The 26440-nt window shown below is 32.6% G+C and overlaps 1 protein-coding gene across 1 annotated transcript; it reads left to right on the forward strand.

Annotated features, from left to right (window-relative positions):
• The first annotated feature begins 5666 nt into the window (after positions 1 to 5666).
• On the forward strand, positions 5667 to 19993 carry LOC109338964. The gene is made up of 8 exons (XM_019576314.1): positions 5667 to 6049; positions 12987 to 13729; positions 14581 to 16295; positions 17367 to 17590; positions 17776 to 18370; positions 18456 to 18537; positions 19169 to 19216; positions 19630 to 19993. Exons 1-8 carry the CDS (start codon positions 5737 to 5739, stop codon positions 19831 to 19833), a joined length of 3924 nt encoding a protein of 1307 aa, XP_019431859.1. The 5' UTR covers positions 5667 to 5736; the 3' UTR covers positions 19834 to 19993.
• The last annotated feature ends 6447 nt before the right edge of the window (positions 19994 to 26440 follow it).

Consider the following 26440-nt stretch of genomic DNA (forward strand, 5'->3'; position numbering starts at 1 on the left):
ATATATGTTCATATGTATATATATTTATTTATTTATTTATGTATAAAAATTAATTTTTATACTTATTATGATCCATACATTATTTTTATATTTATTGTTATTGTAATTATAAATGCCAAGCTTCATTAGTTCTTGTACGGAAGCATGAGTAGAAACCAAGAGCTTCTTAGCTTTGCTGATTTTATATTATTTGAATCATTTCCAATAATAGAAATTATTTGTAAATCAGTTAGGCAGTTACAAAACTACATACTATAAATAATTTTGTCTTTGTATGAATTTTTAGTATGAATGAAATTCTTTTTCTCATTCATTCCTCAATCAAAGAATTTATCTTTTCTCTCCTTTAATCTCTTGCTTTTTGTAAAGGCAGTTACCAAATCATCTTCCAAGTTTTTCTTCACATAACCTCTATTAATGGATTCATGGTTTCTTCACAATAAACCATGTTATATTTATATATGTAAAACCTTTTATAGTATTTTTAAAATTGGAATAATTATTTGAGTTATCTAAATGAATCAATTTGAACTGACATGAATTCTTCGCGAACTTTAACCAAACCGAACTCGAGCTAAAAAAATAATTTGTATCGAACTTGGGTAGAGTTTCGAGCCGAAGCAATTCTTATCAAGCTTAACCGAGCTGAGCTCTGATTCGACTCAGTTCGGCTTGTTTCCGGTCCTAATTCCAACCATGAAAAGATTGATTCTAAGGGCTTTTGGTGCAATTAAGAAATGACCCTAATGGTAAATTGCAATTCAATTGGACCCTAGTAATAAGGTCCGTAGAGAAAAATAAAACTATTTTTATCTTCTAAAAATTGTTTTTTTAAAGGTTTAATATTTATACATTGTCAATATAAAAATATTTATAGTCACAACGCATCATCCACCGTTGATTTGTGTTACTTTTGTTTGATTGTTTAAAGTCAATAGTAATAACATATGAATGATAAAATATGAATCAATATTGTGAAGAATAGTTACATTGAGTATATACATATTAAATCTTAAAATTTAACGAAGTTCACATATATTAATAAAATTGATTAAATATTATTGAATTATTTTTTGTGTTATCAAAAATATCACATCACCTTATGAGTAAGAAATTAATTCTTTTGGACTATGACCGACCTTCCCATGAAAATTCTTGACTTTTTGACCTTGTTGGTGTGTTATTAAATTGTTTTTATTTCGTAAAATAAATATAAAAAATATTTAATATTTTTTGGCATGTATGTGACATATGAGAAAATAATTTAATTAAGAATGGTATTAGAAATATTTAAATGTAATTACATATATTTATATTTAAAACAAAAAGTTGTTGTTTTTTCATATAATTGAAACAAGTAAAAAAATGAATTTCTAACAACAACAAAAATATGATTTTTAGTTTTTTATACTAAAAATGATTTAGGTTATAAAAATAAGATAATTTGACATAAAAAATGCTTTAGGTTATGAAACACTTACCCCAAATTTCATAGTGTCTTCTAAAATTTATCATAAATCAAATATTTTGAGTCAATCATAAATACTATCTTGAGCAATCAAATAATATCTTAATAAATATATTATATAACAATAACAAATTAACAATATAATAATAATAATAATAATAATAATAAAACTCTATTTTTTTTTATATTAACATTAAAACACTTTCTTAAAGTAAATTGTTTATATAATTGTATTTATTTAATCATAAAATAAAATTGTTACATGAGGTACTATATCCTCTAATAAAAAAATCATAATAGTAATTGCATCTAACTAATTTAGAAAACACAATTTTTAATGATGCATAAATCTTTATAATATTGGTGCATAGATATTACATTCTTACATTTAAGAAGAAAAAGATTCATGTATTGAGAGTGTAAGAGTTTTTTATACCGTCACTACGTCATTCACTGTTCATTTTCAATTATCATTGATTCTTACATAAAATTAATACAAATGAATGGTAAATAATATACTGATCGTGTATAAATCTTTATATATATTATTCTCTATAATTTTAATTTTTGGTACATACAATTATACTCTATAATTTAATGGTTGTTAGAAGTTCAAAACCAAATGTCTCACTTATCATTTTTTCATTCTCATTAACATGTGTAACACCTATTAATCTTACATGTAGTAAGTTACAATTTTATTGCAATACTTCGTGTGACTGTTTTTCTCAACAATTACCATTTCGAGGAATTAAATATTTGACCTTTTAATTATTCTAAAATTTAGCAAAGTCTTACAATACTAGTCCAACATATTGTTCGTCTATGTGCTGTTGTTGCCAAAGGGTGATGTTTAAATAACCCACGTATGCAAATTTAATATTGAAAAATGTTGTATTCATTGAAATAAAGGCAAATATTTTTCATTTTCTCTATGTTGACTACTCTTTTCTTTAAAAAGAGTATCCCTGTAGCAATGATTAGTAAAATTGTTTTTATTATGCATGTGCATCTTTTTATAACGTTTGAGAAAGATATTACCTGATTGGTTCTTCTATAGGTGCCATTTTATATTATTCTACATAAATCAATGAAATAATTGATTTTTTTCAAAAATTATTACAATTTCCCTATTATATCATTCTTAATTCTTCACATTTTGCTCCCCACCTATTTTTCTTTCTACACTATGAGGATAAAAATATAATTAATAAAGAAAATGTTATACTGTCTTAAACTTTGAAAATAAAAGCTGATTACGAATATACTTTTTCGTCCAAAAAGTATCACTTATAAATAAGGATGTAAGAGTTCAATTCTATATAGTGCAATTTAATAACAGAATAGAAAGTCATGGTTAAGTTCAGTTTATGATGCATTTTTTTATGTAGAAACCAAATCCATTATAAACGGTTCAGTAATCATGACCAGCACATAATCTGTGGTAGTTTAATGGATGAAAAAAAAGTTGATTACCAAAATTGAAATGGTGTTATAATGCTAACACACATTTCCTATCTCAGACTATAATTTCAAGGTCAATTCCATCCATCAACATATGGATTCTAAGGGCTTTTGGTGCAATTAAGACCCTAATGGTAAATTGCAATTCAATTGGACCCTAGTAAAGGTCGGTACAGAAAAATAAAACTATTTTTATCTTCTCACAATTGTTTTTTAAAGTTTAATATTCATACATTGTCAAGTAAAAAAAATTATACTCACAAGCATCATCCACCATTGATTTATATTATTTTTGCTTGATTGTTTGAAAGTCAATAATGATAACATATGAATGACAAATGATGAGTCTATAGTGTAAAGAATAATTATATTATCAATATATACATATTAAATTCTTAAATTTAACGAAGTTCACATATATTAATAAAATCGATTAAATATTATTGAATTAATTTTGTACTATCAAGAATATTATATCACCTTACAAATAAGAAATTAATTGTTTTGGAGTGTGACTGGTACTCCCATAAAAATTCTTGACCTTTTGACCTTGTTGTGTATTATTGAATTGTGTTGATTTTGTAAAATAATTATAAAAATAATATATAAAATATTTAGTATTTTTGGGCACATATGTGACATATGAGAAAATAATTCAATTAAGAATGGTATTAGAAATATGTAAATTAATTATATATATATATATACATATATAAAAAAAAGTTGTTTTTTCATATAATTGAAACAAGTAAAAAATGATTTTCAGTTTTTTATACTAAAAATGATTTAGGTTATAAAAATTAAATAAATTTGACATAAAAAATGCTTTAGGTTATGTAAACAGTTACTCCAAATTTCACAGTGGCTTCTTAATCTTATGACAAATCAAATATTTTGAGTCAATCACAAATACTATCTTGCACAATCAAATAATATTTTAATAAATACATTATATAGCAATAAAAATATAATAATAATAAAAATATTATTTTTTATATTAACATTACAACACTTTCTTAAAGTAAATTGTTTATATAATCATAAAATAAAATTGTTACATGAGGTACTATATCCTCTAATAAAAAAATCATAATAGTAATTGCAATTAACTAATTTAGAATATACAATTTTTTGAAGGATGAATGATACATTGAATATGCATAAATCTTTACAATCTTATATTTGAGAAGAAAAAGACTATGTATTGAGAGTGTAAGAGTTTTTTATACTGTCACTGCATCATTCACTATTTATTTTCAATCATCATTGATTTTTACATAAAAGTAATACAAATGAATGGTAAATAATGTACTGACTGCGTATAAATCTTTACATATATTATACTCTATAATTTTAATTTTTGGTACATACAATTATACTCTATAATTTAATGGTTGTTAGAAGATCAAAACCAAATGTCTCACTTATCTCTTTTTCATTCTCCGTAACACCTATTAATCTTACATGTAGTAAGTTACAATTTTATTGCAATATGAAGCCACTCAAAAGAATATGAAATTTTTTGTAAAAGATATATACTATGTTATTGTACCATCTATCTTTTATGTTTTATCACCATCAACTTTTAAAAAATAACATAAATGTGAATGATGTAATGAGTGTGTATAAATCTTTACATTGACAGTGATTAAATATTATACTAAAAGAATTATAATGTTCTTTATAAAAAAGTTCATACAATACCAAGTTGTGTAATAGTTAAACATAGTAGTGGGCAAAACCCGACCCTACTCGCTCACATGATTTGATTTGATCGTGATTGGGTTCGAAGAGGGTCAGGTGTAGAATCAGGTTCTTGTTCAACAATATGATTTGATCAATATTTATGGTCAGATACAAGACAAACATAACCTCACCTGGACACTCCTAATGTTACTTAGTCACCATATTTGTATGTATTTTTATTCAATTATGCAATTGTAATGACATATCTTTAGTTCAAAGAATTATTGATTCTCTACAAAATTTTATCATATATACATAATTAACAATAAATACATATATCATTTCAAGGAGTTACTCAAATGAAAACAGTTCTCATAAAAAATTGTGAGAACAATAAATCTAGGTCTTATAACCAATCATGAATGATTATGATTAAAAGTTAGTTATTAGTCACGTGATAGTCATATGCATGCATCTTTTAATCTTAACCATTCATTCAACATCCATTCATATATATTAAGTGTTACCATTTATCACAATAACACATTTTTCTCATATGAGTAATTCTCTATCATTTCATATGTCAAATTACATATCCATACTAATAAATAATATTAAGAAAACTTTATCTAAATGATGCATGCATTATATTTAATCAGGTATATAGCCACCGAGTTCAAAGGCTGACCCGATCAACATTTATAGTCGGGTTAGCTTCGAGTATAAGATCGAGTCCATATTCAAAATATTATCACAATCAACATTTAGGGTCGACCAAAGGACAAACCTTACCAGACCTAAACATATGACAATGTAAATGTTTTACACTGTCAGACAATCATTCATTAGTTATATGTTAACTATCATTGACCCTAAAAAAAAGTAAATAAAAATCAATAATGAATGATATACCGATAATATTAAAAAAATATGAATAAATTTTAAACTTATATTAAAAAATATCATTATCTTCCATCACATTATTGCCGAATAATATATATTTAAGGATTTAATTAGAAACTTCACATAAAGAAAAATTGGACGAGTTTACTAGCAAATATAAAAGAATCAATCACTCGACCGTGCACTCTGTCTCTCCTTCTTTGTTGCCACTGACAATGGCGTCAGGTGAACAGCCTCCGAAGAAGCGAAGAATCTCCATTCCAGATTCACCACCCTCTTCACCGCCTCCTCCTCTTCCATCCGAAGCACCGTCCTCCGTTCCATCCTCTCCGCCGCAAACCCTACCTCGGCCACCAACTCCGCCGCTGACGCAGGACCAGATCCTCTCGAAGCGGCGCAACAAAGAGGAAATCCGAAACGTGCGCGAGTGTTTAAAGAGGATTAGGTTTTGCTTGTCTAAGAAAGGTGGCCCTTCCTTCATGTCTGAACTTGAACAGAATTATCTCGCTCTCATCGCCGCTTCAAGAGGTAACCGCAGTCTTTGTTGATCAACATGAATCGAGTTTCTTCTTATTTGGTTCACGTTTCAATCAATTATGATCTTATAACGCTTTCGATTGTAATAATGTAATTATGATTTGTTGATTTTACTGGAGAAGAATGTTGCCATCACATTTTATAGAAAAGGACAGTTGAGGAATCTTTCTCTGTTAGTTTACATTTGCCTTAAATTGTTGTATATGTAATTAATTGGTTTAACAGTTATTTTTGTGGCTTGTTGATTTGTTTTAACTTAAGCCCTTGATAGGAGAGTCTATCTGTAGGTTTTAGAATATTTGAGGATCTCACACGAGAATCTGAAAGTTCAAGCTAACTATCTGAAAACCAATAACAAGTATAGTTGAGGAGGGTGTTTGAGCATTTTCTCCTAAAAAAATAGTGTAAAATATATTTTACTCGTGAGTCTTAACTTTTAGAGAAGTTTTAGAGTTATGAGAATGAAGGGAAAGAGATTATGAGCAATGGAGGTTATGCAAATTTGTCCATAAAAGTAGTATTGGAAGAAGGTTTCCAACTTTGTCCACAAAAGTTGCAGTTCTGCCAGTTAATAATGAATGATATACCGACAACTCATGTTGATATATTTTTCTGTGTCGCACAAGTTATGACCGAGATAGAGGCCTATTACGGCCCTTTCGCAGCTATTGCGGTCGCTACATGGAAGCTATATACAACAACTTTTGATAACTGGTAAGTTCACTCCATTTCCAGCCAGCCCGCCCCATTTTCTTGTAGGCTCAGCCCATTTCCAGCCACATTCCAGCCCTTTTTCAGTAGCCTCACCCTTCTCATACTTCCGTGTTCTGCGCCTTACTCGATTACATTTTAGTTTATTTATTGCTTACTTCAGTTTTTTTAATAAGTTTGTTGCCTTTCTGTTTTTTGTTGATAAATTTTGTCTTTTCATCTTTCAACAATTTGTGACTAGCTTGTCTCCACGGCAATGGTTGGCTTTTGGCTATCATATTTATTTTCAATTTTTTAAATAATTGTAAACACTTATTTAATACTGTTGCACAATTACTTTAAACAACAACAACCAAGTCTTTAAACAATATAATAATATTTTTTAAAGACTTGGTTGTTGTTATTTAAAGTAATTGTTATGTACCCAAAAAAACAATATAATAATTGAAGTTATAGTAGTATGTATATATATACACAAACATACACGATTTTTGCAATTATATGATATATGTAGATGATGTCTGTTTTGTAATTTCAGTCTTTCAGAAGATATTTTGATTATTATATTCCCCTTTTTAAAATAGAAGTTGTCCTGCTGTCCGCCATAGTATTTTTGGGGTTAGACGTTCTATATGGTTGGAAAATTGTAGTGGGAGAGGGGTTGCAGCTTTCTTGTGTGTTATTGGCATGTTAGGCCAAATGATGTTATACTTTCAATGTGATTTGTTTCCGTAGCTACTAGTTGTATTTATGTAAGCATATAAAGAAGATGAGGTAGTCCTCCACAATCGCGTCCTATGAAGTTCAATTTTGGCTATCGAAAATTCAAAGCCACCTCAGACCCATCACAATTGCAACACAATTCACACCAAAGTCACTAGGTTCCATTTTTCATTGTTTCACCGATCAATCATATGTATTGCAACTTGCCATGAAATTTAGCCTCATGAAAAGCACTTGCCTGGCAGCCCCATAATTTTTTGTGGTAGACACAATACTACCATTTTGTGTGATAAAAAACTCAACTCAAAATAAAACTACAGGAACTGATCAACATGAGTTACTTCATTAAGCCATTGGAGAATTAGATAACGTGGTATGAAACAAAGGCTATTTCAAGGATTGAATATGCCTAAGCTGAACTATCTGTAGGGTTGTGTATAAATCTCCTCATGTTAAGGTTTGCGTAGTGGGTGGTGTTGCTTCGGATGCTAACGGCGACAGAGGCAATGATGATTTTGTAGTTCTTTCATTTCTTTGGAGGCTTCATAACTTGTTTCATGGCTAATGATGACTTGGACAAAAACAGAGTGGACACTCGGTGTTGTCACTTCATTTTTTTGGGATGTATTAGGGTTGCTATTCTATTTTGTTTCAAATATGATGTTTATTACATCACCTTTTTGTTGAGGAACTAGGATAAATATTCAGTATCACAGTATGTGATTCTTATGGTGAAGTAAATTTTTATTTATTCCATGTGGTTTTAATTTTTACCTTCTTGAGTCTACTCTTTAATTTACTAAACCATTTGTAATATGTTTTAGGATAAAAACATTATTTATCTGAAAACAAACCTGCAGAGGAATTGTTTTAGAAAAAATCAGCATAAACATTAAGAACAAATATTCAATATATAATTTCAAAAAAATCTAAGAATCCAGAGACAATATATAAACGATTCAATATCCGGTCTAGGAACAAAACTACATCATCATCATCAAATCAGAGAAGGGAGATGGAAACATCCCAGAATCACTTGAATCCCCTTAAATAGCCCTCTTTCCACAATCCTTGAAACCAATCGTCTGAGAATAAATAAGGGGATTTTAACGTAAAAATTGGTCATTGAATGTTTCTCCATGTTCCTGGAAGAAAAAGTAATTTCATAAATATCATATTCGAAATGAGATAAATTGTATAACCATAATATCCCTTCCTCTAGTCTCTCCCTAGAAATCGAAGTGAAAACACCAACAGCGAACTGTCTCTGATTCATCACTAGCCATGGACCAAGCCATGTTGCCTCCAAAGAAGCGAAAGTACAACAAACCTTCATTAGAATCACCACCATATTTGCTGCCACTAGCATTTGAAGAAAGATCACTCTCTTCGCAAACCCTAACTCTACTACCAACTCAACCATTGACTCAAGAGGAGTCTGAGGAGATCACCGTGAAGCGGCGAAACAAGGATGAAATTCGAAGCGTGTACAAATGCCTCAAGCATATTAGGTTTTGCGTGTCTCATAATGACAAATCTTTTGCGTCTAGCCTTGAAAAGAGTTAAATCAATTTCATTGATGCTTCCCAGGGTATCCCACCTTTTCAATTTTTGCCGATCTACTTGAATTTCTTCTAATTTGATGCATGTGTCAATTAGGATCTTATAATGAATTTGGTTGTGATGGGAATGTGATTGATTTCATCTGAGCATGAAATTCTATGGATCACACGAGAATCTGAAAGTTCAAGCTAACTATCTGAAAACCAATAACAAGTATAGTTGAGGAGGGTGTTTGAGCATTTTCTCCTAAAAAAATAGTGTAAAATATATTTTACTCGTGAGTCTTAACTTTTAGAGAAGTTTTAGAGTTATGAGAATGAAGGGAAAGAGATTATGAGCAATGGAGGTTATGCAAATTTGTCCATAAAAGTAGTATTGGAAGAAGGTTTCCAACTTTGTCCACAAAAGTTGCAGTTCTGCCAGTTAATAATGAATGATATACCGACAACTCATGTTGATATATTTTTCTGTGTCGCACAAGTTATGACCGAGATAGAGGCCTATTACGGCCCTTTCGCAGCTATTGCGGTCGCTACATGGAAGCTATATACAACAACTTTTGATAACTGGTAAGTTCACTCCATTTCCAGCCAGCCCGCCCCATTTTCTTGTAGGCTCAGCCCATTTCCAGCCACATTCCAGCCCTTTTTCAGTAGCCTCACCCTTCTCATACTTCCGTGTTCTGCGCCTTACTCGATTACATTTTAGTTTATTTATTGCTTACTTCAGTTTTTTTAATAAGTTTGTTGCCTTTCTGTTTTTTGTTGATAAATTTTGTCTTTTCATCTTTCAACAATTTGTGACTAGCTTGTCTCCACGGCAATGGTTGGCTTTTGGCTATCATATTTATTTTCAATTTTTTAAATAATTGTAAACACTTATTTAATACTGTTGCACAATTACTTTAAACAACAACAACCAAGTCTTTAAACAATATAATAATATTTTTTAAAGACTTGGTTGTTGTTATTTAAAGTAATTGTTATGTACCCAAAAAAACAATATAATAATTGAAGTTATAGTAGTATGTATATATATACACAAACATACACGATTTTTGCAATTATATGATATATGTAGATGATGTCTGTTTTGTAATTTCAGTCTTTCAGAAGATATTTTGATTATTATATTCCCCTTTTTAAAATAGAAGTTGTCCTGCTGTCCGCCATAGTATTTTTGGGGTTAGACGTTCTATATGGTTGGAAAATTGTAGTGGGAGAGGGGTTGCAGCTTTCTTGTGTGTTATTGGCATGTTAGGCCAAATGATGTTATACTTTCAATGTGATTTGTTTCCGTAGCTACTAGTTGTATTTATGTAAGCATATAAAGAAGATGAGGTAGTCCTCCACAATCGCGTCCTATGAAGTTCAATTTTGGCTATCGAAAATTCAAAGCCACCTCAGACCCATCACAATTGCAACACAATTCACACCAAAGTCACTAGGTTCCATTTTTCATTGTTTCACCGATCAATCATATGTATTGCAACTTGCCATGAAATTTAGCCTCATGAAAAGCACTTGCCTGGCAGCCCCATAATTTTTTGTGGTAGACACAATACTACCATTTTGTGTGATAAAAAACTCAACTCAAAATAAAACTACAGGAACTGATCAACATGAGTTACTTCATTAAGCCATTGGAGAATTAGATAACGTGGTATGAAACAAAGGCTATTTCAAGGATTGAATATGCCTAAGCTGAACTATCTGTAGGGTTGTGTATAAATCTCCTCATGTTAAGGTTTGCGTAGTGGGTGGTGTTGCTTCGGATGCTAACGGCGACAGAGGCAATGATGATTTTGTAGTTCTTTCATTTCTTTGGAGGCTTCATAACTTGTTTCATGGCTAATGATGACTTGGACAAAAACAGAGTGGACACTCGGTGTTGTCACTTCATTTTTTTGGGATGTATTAGGGTTGCTATTCTATTTTGTTTCAAATATGATGTTTATTACATCACCTTTTTGTTGAGGAACTAGGATAAATATTCAGTATCACAGTATGTGATTCTTATGGTGAAGTAAATTTTTATTTATTCCATGTGGTTTTAATTTTTACCTTCTTGAGTCTACTCTTTAATTTACTAAACCATTTGTAATATGTTTTAGGATAAAAACATTATTTATCTGAAAACAAACCTGCAGAGGAATTGTTTTAGAAAAAATCAGCATAAACATTAAGAACAAATATTCAATATATAATTTCAAAAAAATCTAAGAATCCAGAGACAATATATAAACGATTCAATATCCGGTCTAGGAACAAAACTACATCATCATCATCAAATCAGAGAAGGGAGATGGAAACATCCCAGAATCACTTGAATCCCCTTAAATAGCCCTCTTTCCACAATCCTTGAAACCAATCGTCTGAGAATAAATAAGGGGATTTTAACGTAAAAATTGGTCATTGAATGTTTCTCCATGTTCCTGGAAGAAAAAGTAATTTCATAAATATCATATTCGAAATGAGATAAATTGTATAACCATAATATCCCTTCCTCTAGTCTCTCCCTAGAAATCGAAGTGAAAACACCAACAGCGAACTGTCTCTGATTCATCACTAGCCATGGACCAAGCCATGTTGCCTCCAAAGAAGCGAAAGTACAACAAACCTTCATTAGAATCACCACCATATTTGCTGCCACTAGCATTTGAAGAAAGATCACTCTCTTCGCAAACCCTAACTCTACTACCAACTCAACCATTGACTCAAGAGGAGTCTGAGGAGATCACCGTGAAGCGGCGAAACAAGGATGAAATTCGAAGCGTGTACAAATGCCTCAAGCATATTAGGTTTTGCGTGTCTCATAATGACAAATCTTTTGCGTCTAGCCTTGAAAAGAGTTAAATCAATTTCATTGATGCTTCCCAGGGTATCCCACCTTTTCAATTTTTGCCGATCTACTTGAATTTCTTCTAATTTGATGCATGTGTCAATTAGGATCTTATAATGAATTTGGTTGTGATGGGAATGTGATTGATTTCATCTGAGCATGAAATTCTATGGAAAAAGCCTGTCATGGGATCTTTTGTTATTTATGTTTTCCGGAAAATATTGTTTCTCTAATTTGACTGCTAAGCTCATACGTGGTGTATTTAAAATGAAGAATTTATTTCTTGTTCTGTTTGGAAGGATATTAGTTCAAGGATTCAATTAATGTCAAATCATTTGATACATGATGACATCTCATGATCTAAATCTTAATCTTGCTAGTTTTGATAATATTTTATATATCATTTCATTTCGAATGCTGTTTTATATTGTAAAGTTACTTGGATTCTAAAACATATATATGGTAAAGATTGCAGAATCTCCTACGTGCTTCCCATAAGATGGTGTCGTGAATGTAGTTACAGGAATTTTTTCTCTCAAAATTAAATTTTTCCTTTTGAAGGCCTAGAATGTTTAAACTGTAATCCGCATGAAATCATAATCATAATAATTCTAAAGTGAGACAGGGAGTCTGTTTGATTTGTGGAAACATTTTTATGTTTTTATTTTCTATATTCATTTTAAGAAAACATATTGCATTTCTCCGACTTTCAAATTTGAGAAACCATATTTGATTGAATATGTTTTTATCATAATTACAAAGTTGCATCCAACTGTGTTTCTCTACATCCTTTTCAGGAAATGATGAAAATACTATTTGAGTACTTGAGTATTTGTTGTTTTCAAATTTGGCCCTATTTTAAGAAATGCTTCAGTTATGTAAAATGGGATTCCTTGCACACAGGACTTGGTGAAACCATGCATTTTACTAGTATTGAGTAGTTTTATAGAAGTACCTACTATAATCTGCAGTTTTATGAAAACTACTTAATAAATTTCCTTACTAGTGCTGGGCTACTGACAGGCACAAGTTTTTCAATTCATTATTGCCCTTCTCTTTTGCTCAAAGTGAAAGTTTTGTAATATCACAGGTTGTATGAGTGTGCAACGAATTGTGGCTGATCTTATTCCTCAATATGCATGTTACTGCCCAACAGCTTTGGAAGCTGCAGCTAATGTGATAATTAATATGCATAACTGGAGTTTGGCATTCATTAACAGAGGAGAAGATTCTAATTGTATTACATTTGCAACTGCAAGAGCCTGTATTTTTGGCCTAGCTGACATCTGCTGCACTGCTTCTTCGGTGGCGCCAACATCTGCTGTGATTAAGGGAATTCGCTCTGCTGTTTTTCAGAATGCGCTGACCTTTTTCATGGCCTTGTTTGAGGGGAATGATGTTATACAGTTGGTTGACAAGAATTTCCTGAATATGCAAGATTCACTCGAGGTCTTCTCGGAGTTGAAGCAAAAGCTTTTAGATGAATATGAATGTTCATTGACTAAACTTACCAAATCTCATGCACTGTGTCTACTTTGGATTTTCTTCTCTTGTCCAAAAGACTTGCTTGCAGCTTGCGTGGAGCTCTTAGGTCCTACCAGAAAAGAAGAAGCTTCCATAGGACGACGTTTTCTGAGCCTGGTGACTAACACTTTGGATGTTGATGGTAATGCAGTTCAACTTTTGGATAGTGAAAACAATGGACCTAAATCATGTAAAGGTTCTATTGGGTCAGACATTAGAGACCATTGCAGTGGTGATGAAATTATGACTGATGACAACTGTCTTTCTGAGATTAATTCATCTGTTCGTAATAGATGCTTGCTCATGCTGGTAATACTTCATGATTGTTGTCTTTCTTTGTAGATATCATGCAATATTATTAGTAGTGTGTATTTTGTAGCTTAGTTATGCAAACTGTCTGTTCTATTTAATTCCATGCTCTTTGCATATATTTGATCTTTATTATTTATCTATTCCTGAAACTATTTTTGCAGCTTGACAGACTATTCTACTGTTAATTTGATGTTTCCTTTGGAAGAATTGCACCTAGACCATCACCTATAATTAAAAGCTGTTCATAGATCAGTCTTACAAATAGTTATGCTTGTGATAGTGTTGTTGACTGGATGGTTTATCTTCTGTAGATAACTGGGAGAAATCTGAGCCCTGGTGGCTCTATTTGCCTTGATGATTTTGAAACTTAAAATTCCTATCCTAAAGCCTTACTTTTAAGGACTTACTTGATGTGTGCTTGTCACTATTTTTATTTATATCTTTGGTGGTTATGTCGGTTCTCTCTCTACCACTTTGCTGTTTTTATTAGTCTGCTCTAATAACGTTATGACAAAAACAAGTTTGTGACATATCAAATTATACTCAGTTTGGAAGAAATTTAAGGTGATGGGCATACTGCTTGGCAGTGCTGCTACTTTGTTCCTTAATTCATTATTTTCTTCAAAGGAATATAACTTGGTATATATCATTTAATTGTAAATCCAAGATGTGATGCTTTTGTTTTTAAATTTTTTGTCATGATATATGTTTTGCTTTATTTTTTGATATTTTGAAACTACTAATTTACTAGCATATTAATTGTTGCTGATTTTGAAAAACATTTTGTTAAAAACTGTCTCCATATTCTTCTTGCTAATGAGACCTTTTCCTGGCCTTTCTCTATGCAGGTTCTTAACAAGGATTCCTCACTGAGGAAATGGATGCTGTGTAGATGTAAGAATTTATTGGATTTGCTTACTAATGCCTCACCTGGAATTTCATCAGTACTGCAAGGAATTCTTCGAAGATTCGCTCAACAAGCAGAGTCGGAAGACTGTCACATAGATAGTGGTGAAGATAAATCCGATTCTTCAATTTACATGAATAGGAATGAAGATGAAATTGTTGGTGAATCATCTGAAAAAGTTGGCAAGTCAAGATTTCTTGTCGGTTCTTCTACTGATGGTCTCACTGATAAAGTTTCCGATAAATGTTTGATAGGTCATGGCTCCGCGGTTTCTCTTGACACTGTTCCGATGTCAAAATCGGGTCATTTTGATGATGGACTCTCTAGGCCCAAAGGGGAGGAAGGGAATATGCCCCATGTTATGTGTTCCACACCTAGAGACTCAGTAAGCCATCAGATATACTCATCTGGAGTTAGAAATCCAGTAGACAGTAGGAGTAATTCGTGTGAAGTTAGTAATGGTTGCCCAAATGTTGAGAAAAACCAAGTTTTAAATATGAATTTCAATTCACCTCCATTGAGGTCCTCTAGTGGAACTGCTTGTACCATTCCAACATCTCCTAGTCATCAGTTTATGTCACCATCTGCACCGAGAAGTCAAATTGCCTGGTGTTATGATGGGGATCCTGCAACCATGGATATTGTCTCCGCTTCTAGGCAGCTCTGGGTAGGTCTTGTAGGGCCTGACATGTCTGAAAGCCATATTAGGTTTCAATTAGAGAGGTTCGGTCCTATTGAACAATATTTTTTCTTCTCGGTGAAAAGATTTGCCTTGGTTGAGTATAGAAGGATCATTGATGCGATAAAAGCTCGGCACTGTTTACCTGGAAGTTTTCCATGTTGTGTAAAATTCATGGATATTGGATTTGGTACTAGGGGTGCTATGAATGGTTTTGCAATTGGCTATAGTTCTCATATATATGCTGGAAATATTTCCAGTCAATGGGCTAAGGATGATATCCTGCATGAGTCATGGAAAGTAATCCGTAAATCTCCTCTCTCAGTTGTTGATCTTAGCTGTGAGTGTGCATTACTTATGGAGTTTGAAACTCCTGAAGAAGCTATCTCCATCATGTGGCATCTGAGACAGCTCCGAAGAGAAAGAAGTAACTATAACCGACATTCTGCTCCAGTAACAGGTAATGTTGGAATTGGGCATGTTTATTCGGATGGTGCTAGACCTGTGTCCGGCCCTCCCCATCTTGAGCTTAAAATCAACAACCAAGTTGCTAGATCACCTCATGCTCGGACTTTGTCTGGGAGCCCTGTTGATAGCAGTCACATTAGGATTTCTCACTTGTGTTCTTTACTAGCATCATTGCGTACAAAGTATAATATTAAAACTCAAAACACAAGTCTCCATGATAACTATATGACTGGAAATAGTTGTGCTTCCATGCGTGGGGAAGATACAGTTCCGTCCAGTACTCTGTGGATAACTATTCCAAGCAGTTTCTCTCTGTTTCTCACGGATGATGAGATAATGGCCATCTGCAACCTTGCTGTTGGAAACTCTGGCTCCATAGTGCGGTTGACACAAGCAAACATGCAGATGGGGTGCGGTTGGTTTGTTGAATGCAGTAACGTTGATGGTGCAGTTTCTGTTCTTACAAATCTTCGTGGTTGTCCAGGATTGTTCTTCCAGATTGAGTTCAGGTTATACAAGATTAATTTTTATAATACACACACTCACATAATGATATTTGAAGCTTTAAATGTGTGGCTGGGGTTTGCATTTACCACAAACTCCAATGTCTTCTCATCCTCTCCTAATCAAAGGCACCTCGAACAGATACATGTGAATTCATTGTCCTCATTTTCTTAAATGTTCCGTGAATGTTTATGACGTGTTCACTCAATGCATATAATATTATTAGAGATTTGAACTATAAAATTGGTGATTAGCATTTTTCTGTTGACTTAAGTGTAAAATATACTCAATCTGACAGGATTGTAATTACTAAAAGTATCATTCTTTTGTGGGAAAAAAAAATAAAAATATAATTGTTAAGATTTGTTGCATCAATTATATGAATTTTGCATTTGAAATTTCATATTGAGGGAAGATAATGAATTATTTCTTGGTCTCAAGCTCAAATACCATGCCATATTGCCATGAACCATTTCTCTCTAAAGCTTAAGCTGTTAGGTGTATATGCACGAGAATGACTTGTATATATCATGAATACTTTTCCCATTGGCATAAAAATTGGAGAAATAATTGGTACTGCTAGACTGTAAAAACCAAACAGTTTTTAGTTTAGGTGAGAATTGTCTTGATAGCAAAGTCTCCATGAAGAAACAAACAAGAGTCTAATTATTTCTGTCTTCTATATTCTAAATAAAAGTTGAATTTGAACATACTGTAAAGTAGGGCTGTGCATATAGTCCAAAATTCAAGTCCAAAGGGTTCTTGCTTGAGTAAGTGTTGGACTTAAAACCAATCTCAAGCCTTCACCTAACAGCCTTGGCACATAGAATTTGAACTTACATCTGGCAGTAAGTTATCTAATATACGAGTCACAAAAATGTTCTCCAATGATGTAAAGTGTATGCCAATTTTGTTTTATACCTTTGCCAGTTGGTCATGATTCATGAACCCTGTTTCCATGTGTATGGCTAAGGGTGTTACTTCTTCCAACAGCTTTTAGATTGTTTCACAAGTCCTAAGGATAATTTATAGAGTTTACTAATTTATATATGGTTATTATCTTCATTTTTATACAGCAAACCTGGAAACCAGAATGCTCTTCTATTTCCAGTTATATTGGAGAAGAACTCTGTAGAGCATGTATCCCCCATAATAAATTCCGAGAATCGTGGTGGTGGGGTACATGGTGCACCCATGTCTCAGTCAAACTGGCAATTTCCTGGTTCGAGGGAGATGTTAGAAGTTGGAACAAGGAAGCCTGATGGTTATGATAATTTATCAATGGATTCTCTGCAAGGAGGTAATACCATAGATTATCAAGGAAAAAACTGTCTTTCTTCTCTCTTTTTTTGCTTTGGCATGCCTGTGAATACAGCATTGTTTTAAATGGAATTATAGATTGAATGATGAAGTTAGACACAAATACTCTTTTCTGTACACTGAACAGTTGTATTTGTTTCTGAAACTGGGTCCATTTTGCCCCAGGTAGTGTTGCACATTCACTCTCTGTAACACAAGGACCTTCCATTTCACCACCACAACAAATTCAGTCCTCTACATTCATTCGCCCCGTTTATGGTCCTCCAAATGGTCCATGGGGTTTGCAGGGAATGGATAATCAATTACCTGTCAACCAATTCAGGACAGGAGCAATGCCAAATAATTTTCATGGCAGTTCTGTTGCAAGTTCTTTCATACCTGCTCCAGTAACTCCACTTGCTCAGATACAGGGAGCTCCACTGCAGCCTTATAATCAGCTTATTCCTCAACCTGTTATACCACTCCCTTTTTCATCTTTGCCATATCCTCATTCTGTGGTGCCGCCACCGCCTCCTTCTTCTCCGCCGCCTTTACCGCAGACACTGCCACCCTTGGTTCCGCCACCACCTTGTTCTCCTCCACCACCTCCTCCACCATTGCTTGTCCAAGAATCAATCAATATGGAATGTTCAAGTCAGCCTCTGCATTATCAATGGCTGGGGACTCTCTGTAAGAGCGGGGTTAACTACTGTACAATTTATGCTTGCAGAGCAGATTCAAATATTTGCAAATACTCAAATTCCATGCCCGAGCCTGCCGAGTAAGGCATCATTTGTTTCTTCCTTACTGGTCATAATATTTTCTTCAAATGTATGCCTGTTTATGCTGCTGTTTCTTTGATGTAGATGGCCCACAAAATTAGACATGACTAAACGCACAGATTTTCGACATGTGGAATCAACATTTGCTGCTACTCCACCTAATAGAGTGAGCTTTTAGATATCCTTTGTCTTCCCTCCTCTCTCTAGCCATCTCATGCTCACTGTTTCATGAATTGCTTGTCTAATTTTTTAATTGATGCTTTATATCAGTCTATTACATTAGATATTATTACATTGGATATGCTTTCTCAGTTTAGTTTTAGGTCTATGTGGCTCAGAAACCATAGCATCCACAAACATAACCAACATGTTTTAGTGGTGTTTGTGGATGGTAGATGTATGTAGCCTTACCCCACAAGTAGAGAGGTTGTTTCTAGGTTTTGAATATGTGATCTCATGGTCACTAAGCAACAACCTTTATTAGCCGTCTTAAGAGATGGCAAATGCAAATCCATGCAAGAGAATTGCAACATTGGAGTCTTCTTAACTTGAATGTATAAAAGATATGTTTTGTCCACCTTAGCAAATCTGTCTTTTCAGTTTATTATCTTGCTGCGCTGGGTTTTGTAATGTTTATCTTGTTTTCGGAGAACAACAACAAAATTTCTTCCAGGATTTTTTGGCTAGAAATGACTATGCTGGTCTCAATTTTTATGGCTGTGATATCTTAGGCCTGCCTGCATTGTACTTCTGTTTCCTTAATCTAGCTGACTTTGTGATATTGACTTCTGATGCAGAGAGAAGTGTGCCGTTTGATCCCATCTTCCACAAGTGATCACAAAAGGGTATTTTTTCCCCCATCATTTATTTTTGAATCAAGATGGTATTATGGTCTTCCTCAACTGATCAACATAATCTTATGGCAAATTTGATTTGCCTGTACTGTGGATTGTTACTGAAACTTCCAGAAGCAACCGAATTACTTCACAAAAGTTAATCTAACATTGTTTCAGATTCCTCTGTGACATGTTTGCTTTATGTTTTTGCTGAAGGCATGAGAGATCAGTTTTTAACCACCTCTACTGAATTATACTTGCACCATAATTTAGTAGAAAACAAAACCCCTCTCATTTTGCTCTATGTTTTTTAAACTTGCTTTCAACATTTTTAATCATTCACATTTACTATTATGAGAGTTAGAATTTGTGTTATATGCTGTGACATATCTTGTAATATTGACTCAATGTCCTTCAACCAGTTTCAGGATTTCATATCATACTTAAAGCAGAGGGATTGTGCTGGAGTTATTAAAATCCCAGCTGCAAAATCCATATGGGCAAGGCTGCTATTTATACTCCCCCATTCTCTTGAAACATGCTCGTTGCTTTCTATTGCACCTGATCCATCCGATTGCCTCATCGCTTTGGTTCTGCCCAAAGATACAAGCTTTGAGTGGATGTGATTGTTGTGTCCCTTACATTATAGAGCAGAGCTGAGACCTAGTGGATGTATTTCGATCATCCAAGGCATATTTTTGTATATACACAATGTGAATGGGGATGTCAAGAAATATGCAATTATAGAGATTATTATACCGGTGAGATTACTTATATAGTGTATACAGCGGTTTACTAATTAAATTGTATACTGAATAAGTTATATATATCTATATTTCTATACTACTTATAAAGGGAAACCCCAAAATAACCACTCTTCATGGTGTAATTTGTGGTTCTCCCTACCCTTACTATTTTCTAATTTTTACTAAAAAATCATATATAACTCAATGTTCTTCTCCAACCAATATATGTTTCATATTATTTGGTTAAATATTTCTTCTTATATTATAACTATCAGTTTTGAATGTAGAACATGAATGTTCAATTTTCTAAATTGAACATTACACAATTTGAATAAATTCAACTGTAAATTATAAATATTTAATATAAAATATTATACTTGACATTTATGACATACAAATTATACATTATAAATGATAAGAAAGCGGGTTAGCAGGCACAACAGTGCATGTTAACACGCTAGTTATAATAAATATAATACATTTATGAACATAAATATTATTATTTATTATATATAATACAATTATTGAAATGATTTAATGATTGACCATGTTACAAAAAATAAAGTTCAACATTCAAATCTCTAATGTATCATTTTAAAAAATATGAATATTTCCATGTGCAAACCAATTTTGATAGGAACGTACAATATAGCTTGATTGATGTTTTCTAGAAGTGATTAGTTTAATTGTATGCCTGATATAATTATTATATGAGAAATGATATTTCCTCCAAATTTAACTTACGAATTTTTTTCCGAAAGTATCTTTTACAATACAAATGGTGATTCTTGTCTCTTTAATGCATTAAATGAGTGCAACCTTTTGGGTTTTTTTTCAAGGTTCCAACATTACATATAAATTTCTCATTCACATCTCAAAATGTTTTTTGCACGAGTATTTCAATTCTAAGAAGTTGTCACTCTCATTATAGTTGTAGATGTATTTCTCAATTTTGTTTAATATTTTTATGGTTCATCACATGCTCGTAATTGTTGTTCCACATTTCATTCATTTATTTATTTATTATATATAGTGAAATTTACTAGCAATAATTCTTTATAAAATTGAAGTTTTAACTAAACTACTTTATTATGGTTGTCATGCAATAACATACTTAAGATAGTGAAGATAGTCAAAAGACCCCAACGATTTTACCCTCAATTGAGGTCTATGACCACGAGAATCCAGAAAATGTTATTCAAAGAATTTAGTGTACTAAACTACCTTATTATGGTTGTCATGGTTAAGGTATGGAGGTGGTAAATAATATAGTCATAGAAGAAAATGTAAATCTCGATGTCGGATTTAGTGAGCAAATTCCGCAGGCGGGGATGATATTAGATTCTGAAGAGAAACTTCACACTTTTTACAACAAGTATGCCTATGAAGTTGAATTTGGGGTTCGTAAAATTAGCACAAAAACAAAGGGTGAAGTCAAATATTATACACTTGCATGTTCAAGAGGAGGTAAATATGTATGTAAGGCAAATTCTTCTAAGGTGAGATTGTTCACCAAAATTGAGTGTCAAACAAATTTTTTTGTGATTGTTCATAGTAGTGGAGAGTGTACTATTTCTTCTGTTCATCTAGATCATAATCATGCGTTAAGTCCAACAAAGTCTAGATATCAAAGTCTCATAACAAAATGGATTCTTATTCAAAAAGAAGACTTGAATAAAATGATTGTGCAGGAATTCCATTAAACAAAAATTTCCATTCATTAGTAGTTGAAGCTAAAGGGTATGAGAACCTACATTTGGTGAGAAAGATTGTCGAAATTACATTGCAAAGTTGAGGCAATTAAGACTTGGAGTTGGGGACGCTGAGGCACTTCGTAACTACTTCACTCGTACGCAACGAAGAAATTCAAGTTTTTTCTATGTTATTGATATGGATGATGATGGTCGTTTACAAAATGTTTATTGGGCAGATGCAAGGTCTAGGACAACTTATGATTCATTTGGAGATGCAATATCATTTGCTAGTACTTATTTGACTAAGATATAATATGTCATTTTCTCCTTTTGTTGGAGTGAACCATCATGGACAATCTATCTTATTTGGATGTGGCTTACTATCAAGGGAGGACAAGGAGACATATGTATGGTTATTCAAATCATGGCTGGAATGCATGCGGGGTCGAGCTCCAAAAGCAATAATTACATATCAATGTTGATCTATCCAATGTATGTTGATCTATCCACATTTCATTCATTTATTTATTTATTATATATAGTGAAATTTATTAGCAATAATTACAGACCTGTGCTTCCACATCTCCTTGCATTCTTCAACTTCATACGTGATTCTCCTGGCAGCTTCCAGCTCTTTCTGTTTATCCTCCTCTTTCCAGTCGAGCTCAAGTTTCATGTTGTTGCATACAGACTGCAATTCATGTGCTCTCCGTTTGTACCATTTTGTCTTTCCTTTGGCCTTGGCCAAAGTCCCTCGGTACTCGTCCATTCTTTGTTGCACTGCCTGCAAATGTGAGACTTGCTCTGTTAAATGAGAAACTTGATCTTGTCCCATGATGACTTGTTGTCGACTTAATCCAAGATCTTTTTCTAGCTCTGCAATCCTCACATCTCTAAGGTGGACAGCTTTCTTGAAACTCTTCAACTCTTCTTTCAACTTGGCCCTTTTTTGTGCGTCTATTTCCGTGGCCTCTCTCTGGGCTTCCAATTGATCTTTTAGCCTACGGATCTCAACAGATGCTTCAGTTTTGGCTCTTTTGAGAGTAGCTGAGACATAAGCTTCCTTTTCTATTTTGAGTTCCTTCTTCAGTTTCTCGATCTCATGGTCCTTTTGTATTATTTGGATCTGAGCATCTTGTTTTTTTTCATCAATGATATGCACTTGTTCACGAAGAGTTTCAATCATGCCTTGAAGATCTTTCTCCCTCGAAGATAAATTTTCCTCTCTTGGCAAGGGTGGCGAGATGACCACTTCTCCGACCCTTGATGCTCTCCAATTGTTATATTCAGGTGTACTGCGAACTCTCGTTGTTGATCCTCTCTGATGACCAGATTATCCCAAGCTTCTTTAACCTTTTTTACCAACTCATCATCATCTTCATAGAGGCAGATGATATGTTAAAATCAATATATGTTAAATCAATATTTTGGGCGATATTGACAGGGTATTGACAGGTGCCGATATATGTTAAATCCTTGGTCAAAATGAGGTATTGACAGGTGCCGATATATGTTAAATCAATATTTTGGGCGGGAATGTCTACGACCCAAAAAAGTGAAAGCATGAATGCTTTTTTTGATGATTATGTTAACTCAAAAACCTCATTGAGGCAATTTGTTGAGCAATATGATAGTGCATTGAAAAGTAAGATAGAGAAGGAAAATAAGGCTGATTTTGAGTCTTTTAATTCATCTTATCAATTGATAACAAGTTTCCACTTTGAAAAGCAATTCCAAGAGACTTACACCAATGCAATTTTCAAGTTGTTTCAAGATGAGCTGTGAGGTATGCTTTTTTGCAATTTCACATTGGTTAGAGTTGATGGTCCAATATCCATATTTAATGTCATTGATATTAGGGAGAGTAAGTACAGATACCCTGAGAAAAGGTTTGCATACACAGTGCAATATGATGATACAGAGAGTGATATTAGATGCTCTTGTAATTTATTTGAATTAAGGGGAATAATTTGTAGGCATATGACAAAGATTTTAATTGAAAAGAATGTGAAAGAGATTCCTTCTCACTACATTCCAACTAGATGGGGAAAGGATATAAAGCATAGTCACTACTATGTACTGAATTGTTATGATGATTTGGAGATTGATGAGCAACTCATACAATTTGATAAGTTGCATGCTAACTTTTATGAGGTCGCACATATGACCAATTCAAGCGAAAAATATGATTTTTTGATGGAATTGGTAGATAAAGCACATAAAAGGCTCAAGGATATAGATTTGGATAATAGTAAGAAGATCACTACTCTGCTAAGCATTGACCTTGCAACTAAATCAAGTGAAAAATTACTATCGCCCTTACAAGTGGGAAGCAAAGGTAGTCCACCGTCCAAGAGAAAAGATTCTAAAGTTGAAAAAATAATAAAGACAAAGGAGAAGAATAAAGAGGTAAATAATTATTTTTTTCATATTATATTTATTATAATATACAATAATTTATTTGTATTACATGAAGTTAAAGGTACATGGAGAAAAACAAGTCATGAGAGAAGGTCACATAAATCCACCAAACCTAAATATGACTAGAGAAATGATATTTATGAAAAATTGATTACTCTATATTTATTCACTTTGATATGAATTAAGAATTCTTTATTTCCATTGTTAACAATATATTGATTTATTAACAGACTTATCCGACTCATTACGTGACAACTCAATATGAAAATTTGGATAATTTCACATTTATCCGACAACCACAGGTTCATCATATTAGCATTAACGAATTTGTTTACACTTTAATTTTGTTTAATTGATTTGTTCCTATGATTACTAATTCCTTTATTGATTTGGAATTTGTTATAATAGGAGCAACAAGAACATTGGGCAATAATTACAGGTGACAAAAGCTTTGATCTTAATCACTAAACAACGTGAGTAGTGAAATGGTATTTATTTTAAATATATTAATGATTAATAATATATTACTTACATTATTATTTTTATAACTACATGTGCAGATTTTTCTAAAAAAATCATCTCTTGCAGTTGGCTATTGAAGATGGGAAACATTAAGCATATGTTAAGATTTACAATTTCAAGACATTTTGGTACTGTACCTCTCTTAAAGATGAACTTGATTGTATTTGTGTTTATTGAAATTGTAATGAGTCACTCTCAAATTATTGTTAATGGATTTAAGTATTAGATAGAAATATTTGGTTGAAGATAATTTCAAGCTAGTAGGTTGGAATGGTGTTAGATTTTGTATTAAAACTATATTGATCATGTCTCTTTTTATGTTGCTCTCATTTTCTTTCACTACTATATTATTTATCACCTTCATGTGTTATAAAAAATTACTACTAAATAAATAAATAGTGAAATGTGCAACAAGTGATGAACCATAAAAATATTAAATAAAATTGAGAAATACCTCTACAACTATAAATGAGAGTGACAAATTCTTAGAATTGAAATACAACTTGAGGAAAAAAAATGAGATCTAAATGAAAAGTTTATCTAATGCAACGTTTAGTAGTAATTAATTGAAAGAAATGGTAATCTTGGAACCTTGAAAAAAACCGAAAAGATTGCACTCATTTAATGCATTAAAGAGAGAATAATTACCATTTGTATTGTAAAAAGAGGAAATTTTCTCTTATTATATTGTATTGGTATCTGAGTCGATTCATTGGTATTATAGTTGAGCCGATCAATGATATTTATAACTTATCTTGGGTTTACTTATAGTAAACCTTTTCTTGTACTCTTGTTAATTAATATCTTAAGCTTGATGATAATGTAAATATGCTAGATCCAAGGCTTCCCAGTCGTCAAGTCCTCTAATGAAGAGCATAATAAGACAAGATTTAATTTGTACAGTAACAATGACACAAGACTACGGTTATTCTCACATAAGTGATAGAGCAAGGAGCTTTTTGGATAACATTTTGTTTTCACTATACATTATTGGCTATTTCTAGAGCACTTTGGAATTTTAGCACTTCTTGAAAGAAGGGTAGAGTCAAAACTAGCATATTTTTTTAATTCAAATTATTGGAGTAAGTTTAAAAGACTTATTCTTAAAACAAGTAGACCCTTTTTTTTCTATAACTTTTTTTATCGGCTCTTTTATAAACACAAAATGAAGTGGTTGACAATTGACAGAGCTGATATCTGAACTCATTACATTTTGTTAGAGTTAATACTCCAACTTTGCTGGTAGCCCCTCATTAGAGAAGCACAAACGAGGAAAGAGCACGATATAAGGGAGAGAAATTGGGTCTGTTGATTTCCATGGTTGAATGTGGTTTGGGGTTGTTTGGCAACTCCCCTTATTTCTGTTCTGGTTTAGAATTCTGGTTTAGCATTAGTTGCATTTCCTTTCCTTTAATAGCAAGCTGTTAGGGAAGTTATTTAACCACTTGCTATATATAGTAAGTTGTGTTTATTCTGTTTTTGGCAATTCAAAATTCAAGCACTTGCTATATATAGTAAGTTGTTTTTATTCTGTAATTGGCAATTCAAAATTCAATGAGAATGAAATCCTTCATTCCTAATTTCTCTCCCTCACTGAATTCTAAGATGGTATCAGAGCAAAATTTGCTCTGATTCGTCTTCTTCTTCCTTGTTTCTTCTCTCAACATTGCGATTTCTTCTTCTTCTTCAATTTCCTTCTGCTGGTGCAGATTCCTTCTTCTCTAATTGAATCAATTTCTCTGAATCAGTTTTTCATCTGAACAATGGCGAATCAGAGCTTCGAAGATTACATTGTGAATCCCTCTAACCCTTACTTTCTTCATTCTAACGAGAATCCTGCATTAACTCTC

This window comes from Lupinus angustifolius, unplaced genomic scaffold (assembly GCF_001865875.1).
Source record: "Lupinus angustifolius cultivar Tanjil unplaced genomic scaffold, LupAngTanjil_v1.0 Scaffold_50_61, whole genome shotgun sequence".
Lineage (NCBI taxonomy): Eukaryota > Viridiplantae > Streptophyta > Magnoliopsida > Fabales > Fabaceae > Lupinus > Lupinus angustifolius.

Excerpts from the sequence above, each read along its gene's own strand:
- LOC109338964 (XM_019576314.1), top strand. The coding sequence starts at position 5,737 with ATGGCGTCAGGTGAACAGCCTCCGAAGAAGCGAAGAATCTCCATTCCA. Across the intron at positions 6,050-12,986 it reads TCTCATCGCCGCTTCAAGAG|GTTGTATGAGTGTGCAACGA; the intron begins GTAACCGCAGTC and ends GTAATATCACAG. Across the intron at positions 18,538-19,168 it reads CTGCTACTCCACCTAATAGA|AGAGAAGTGTGCCGTTTGAT; the intron begins GTGAGCTTTTAG and ends CTTCTGATGCAG.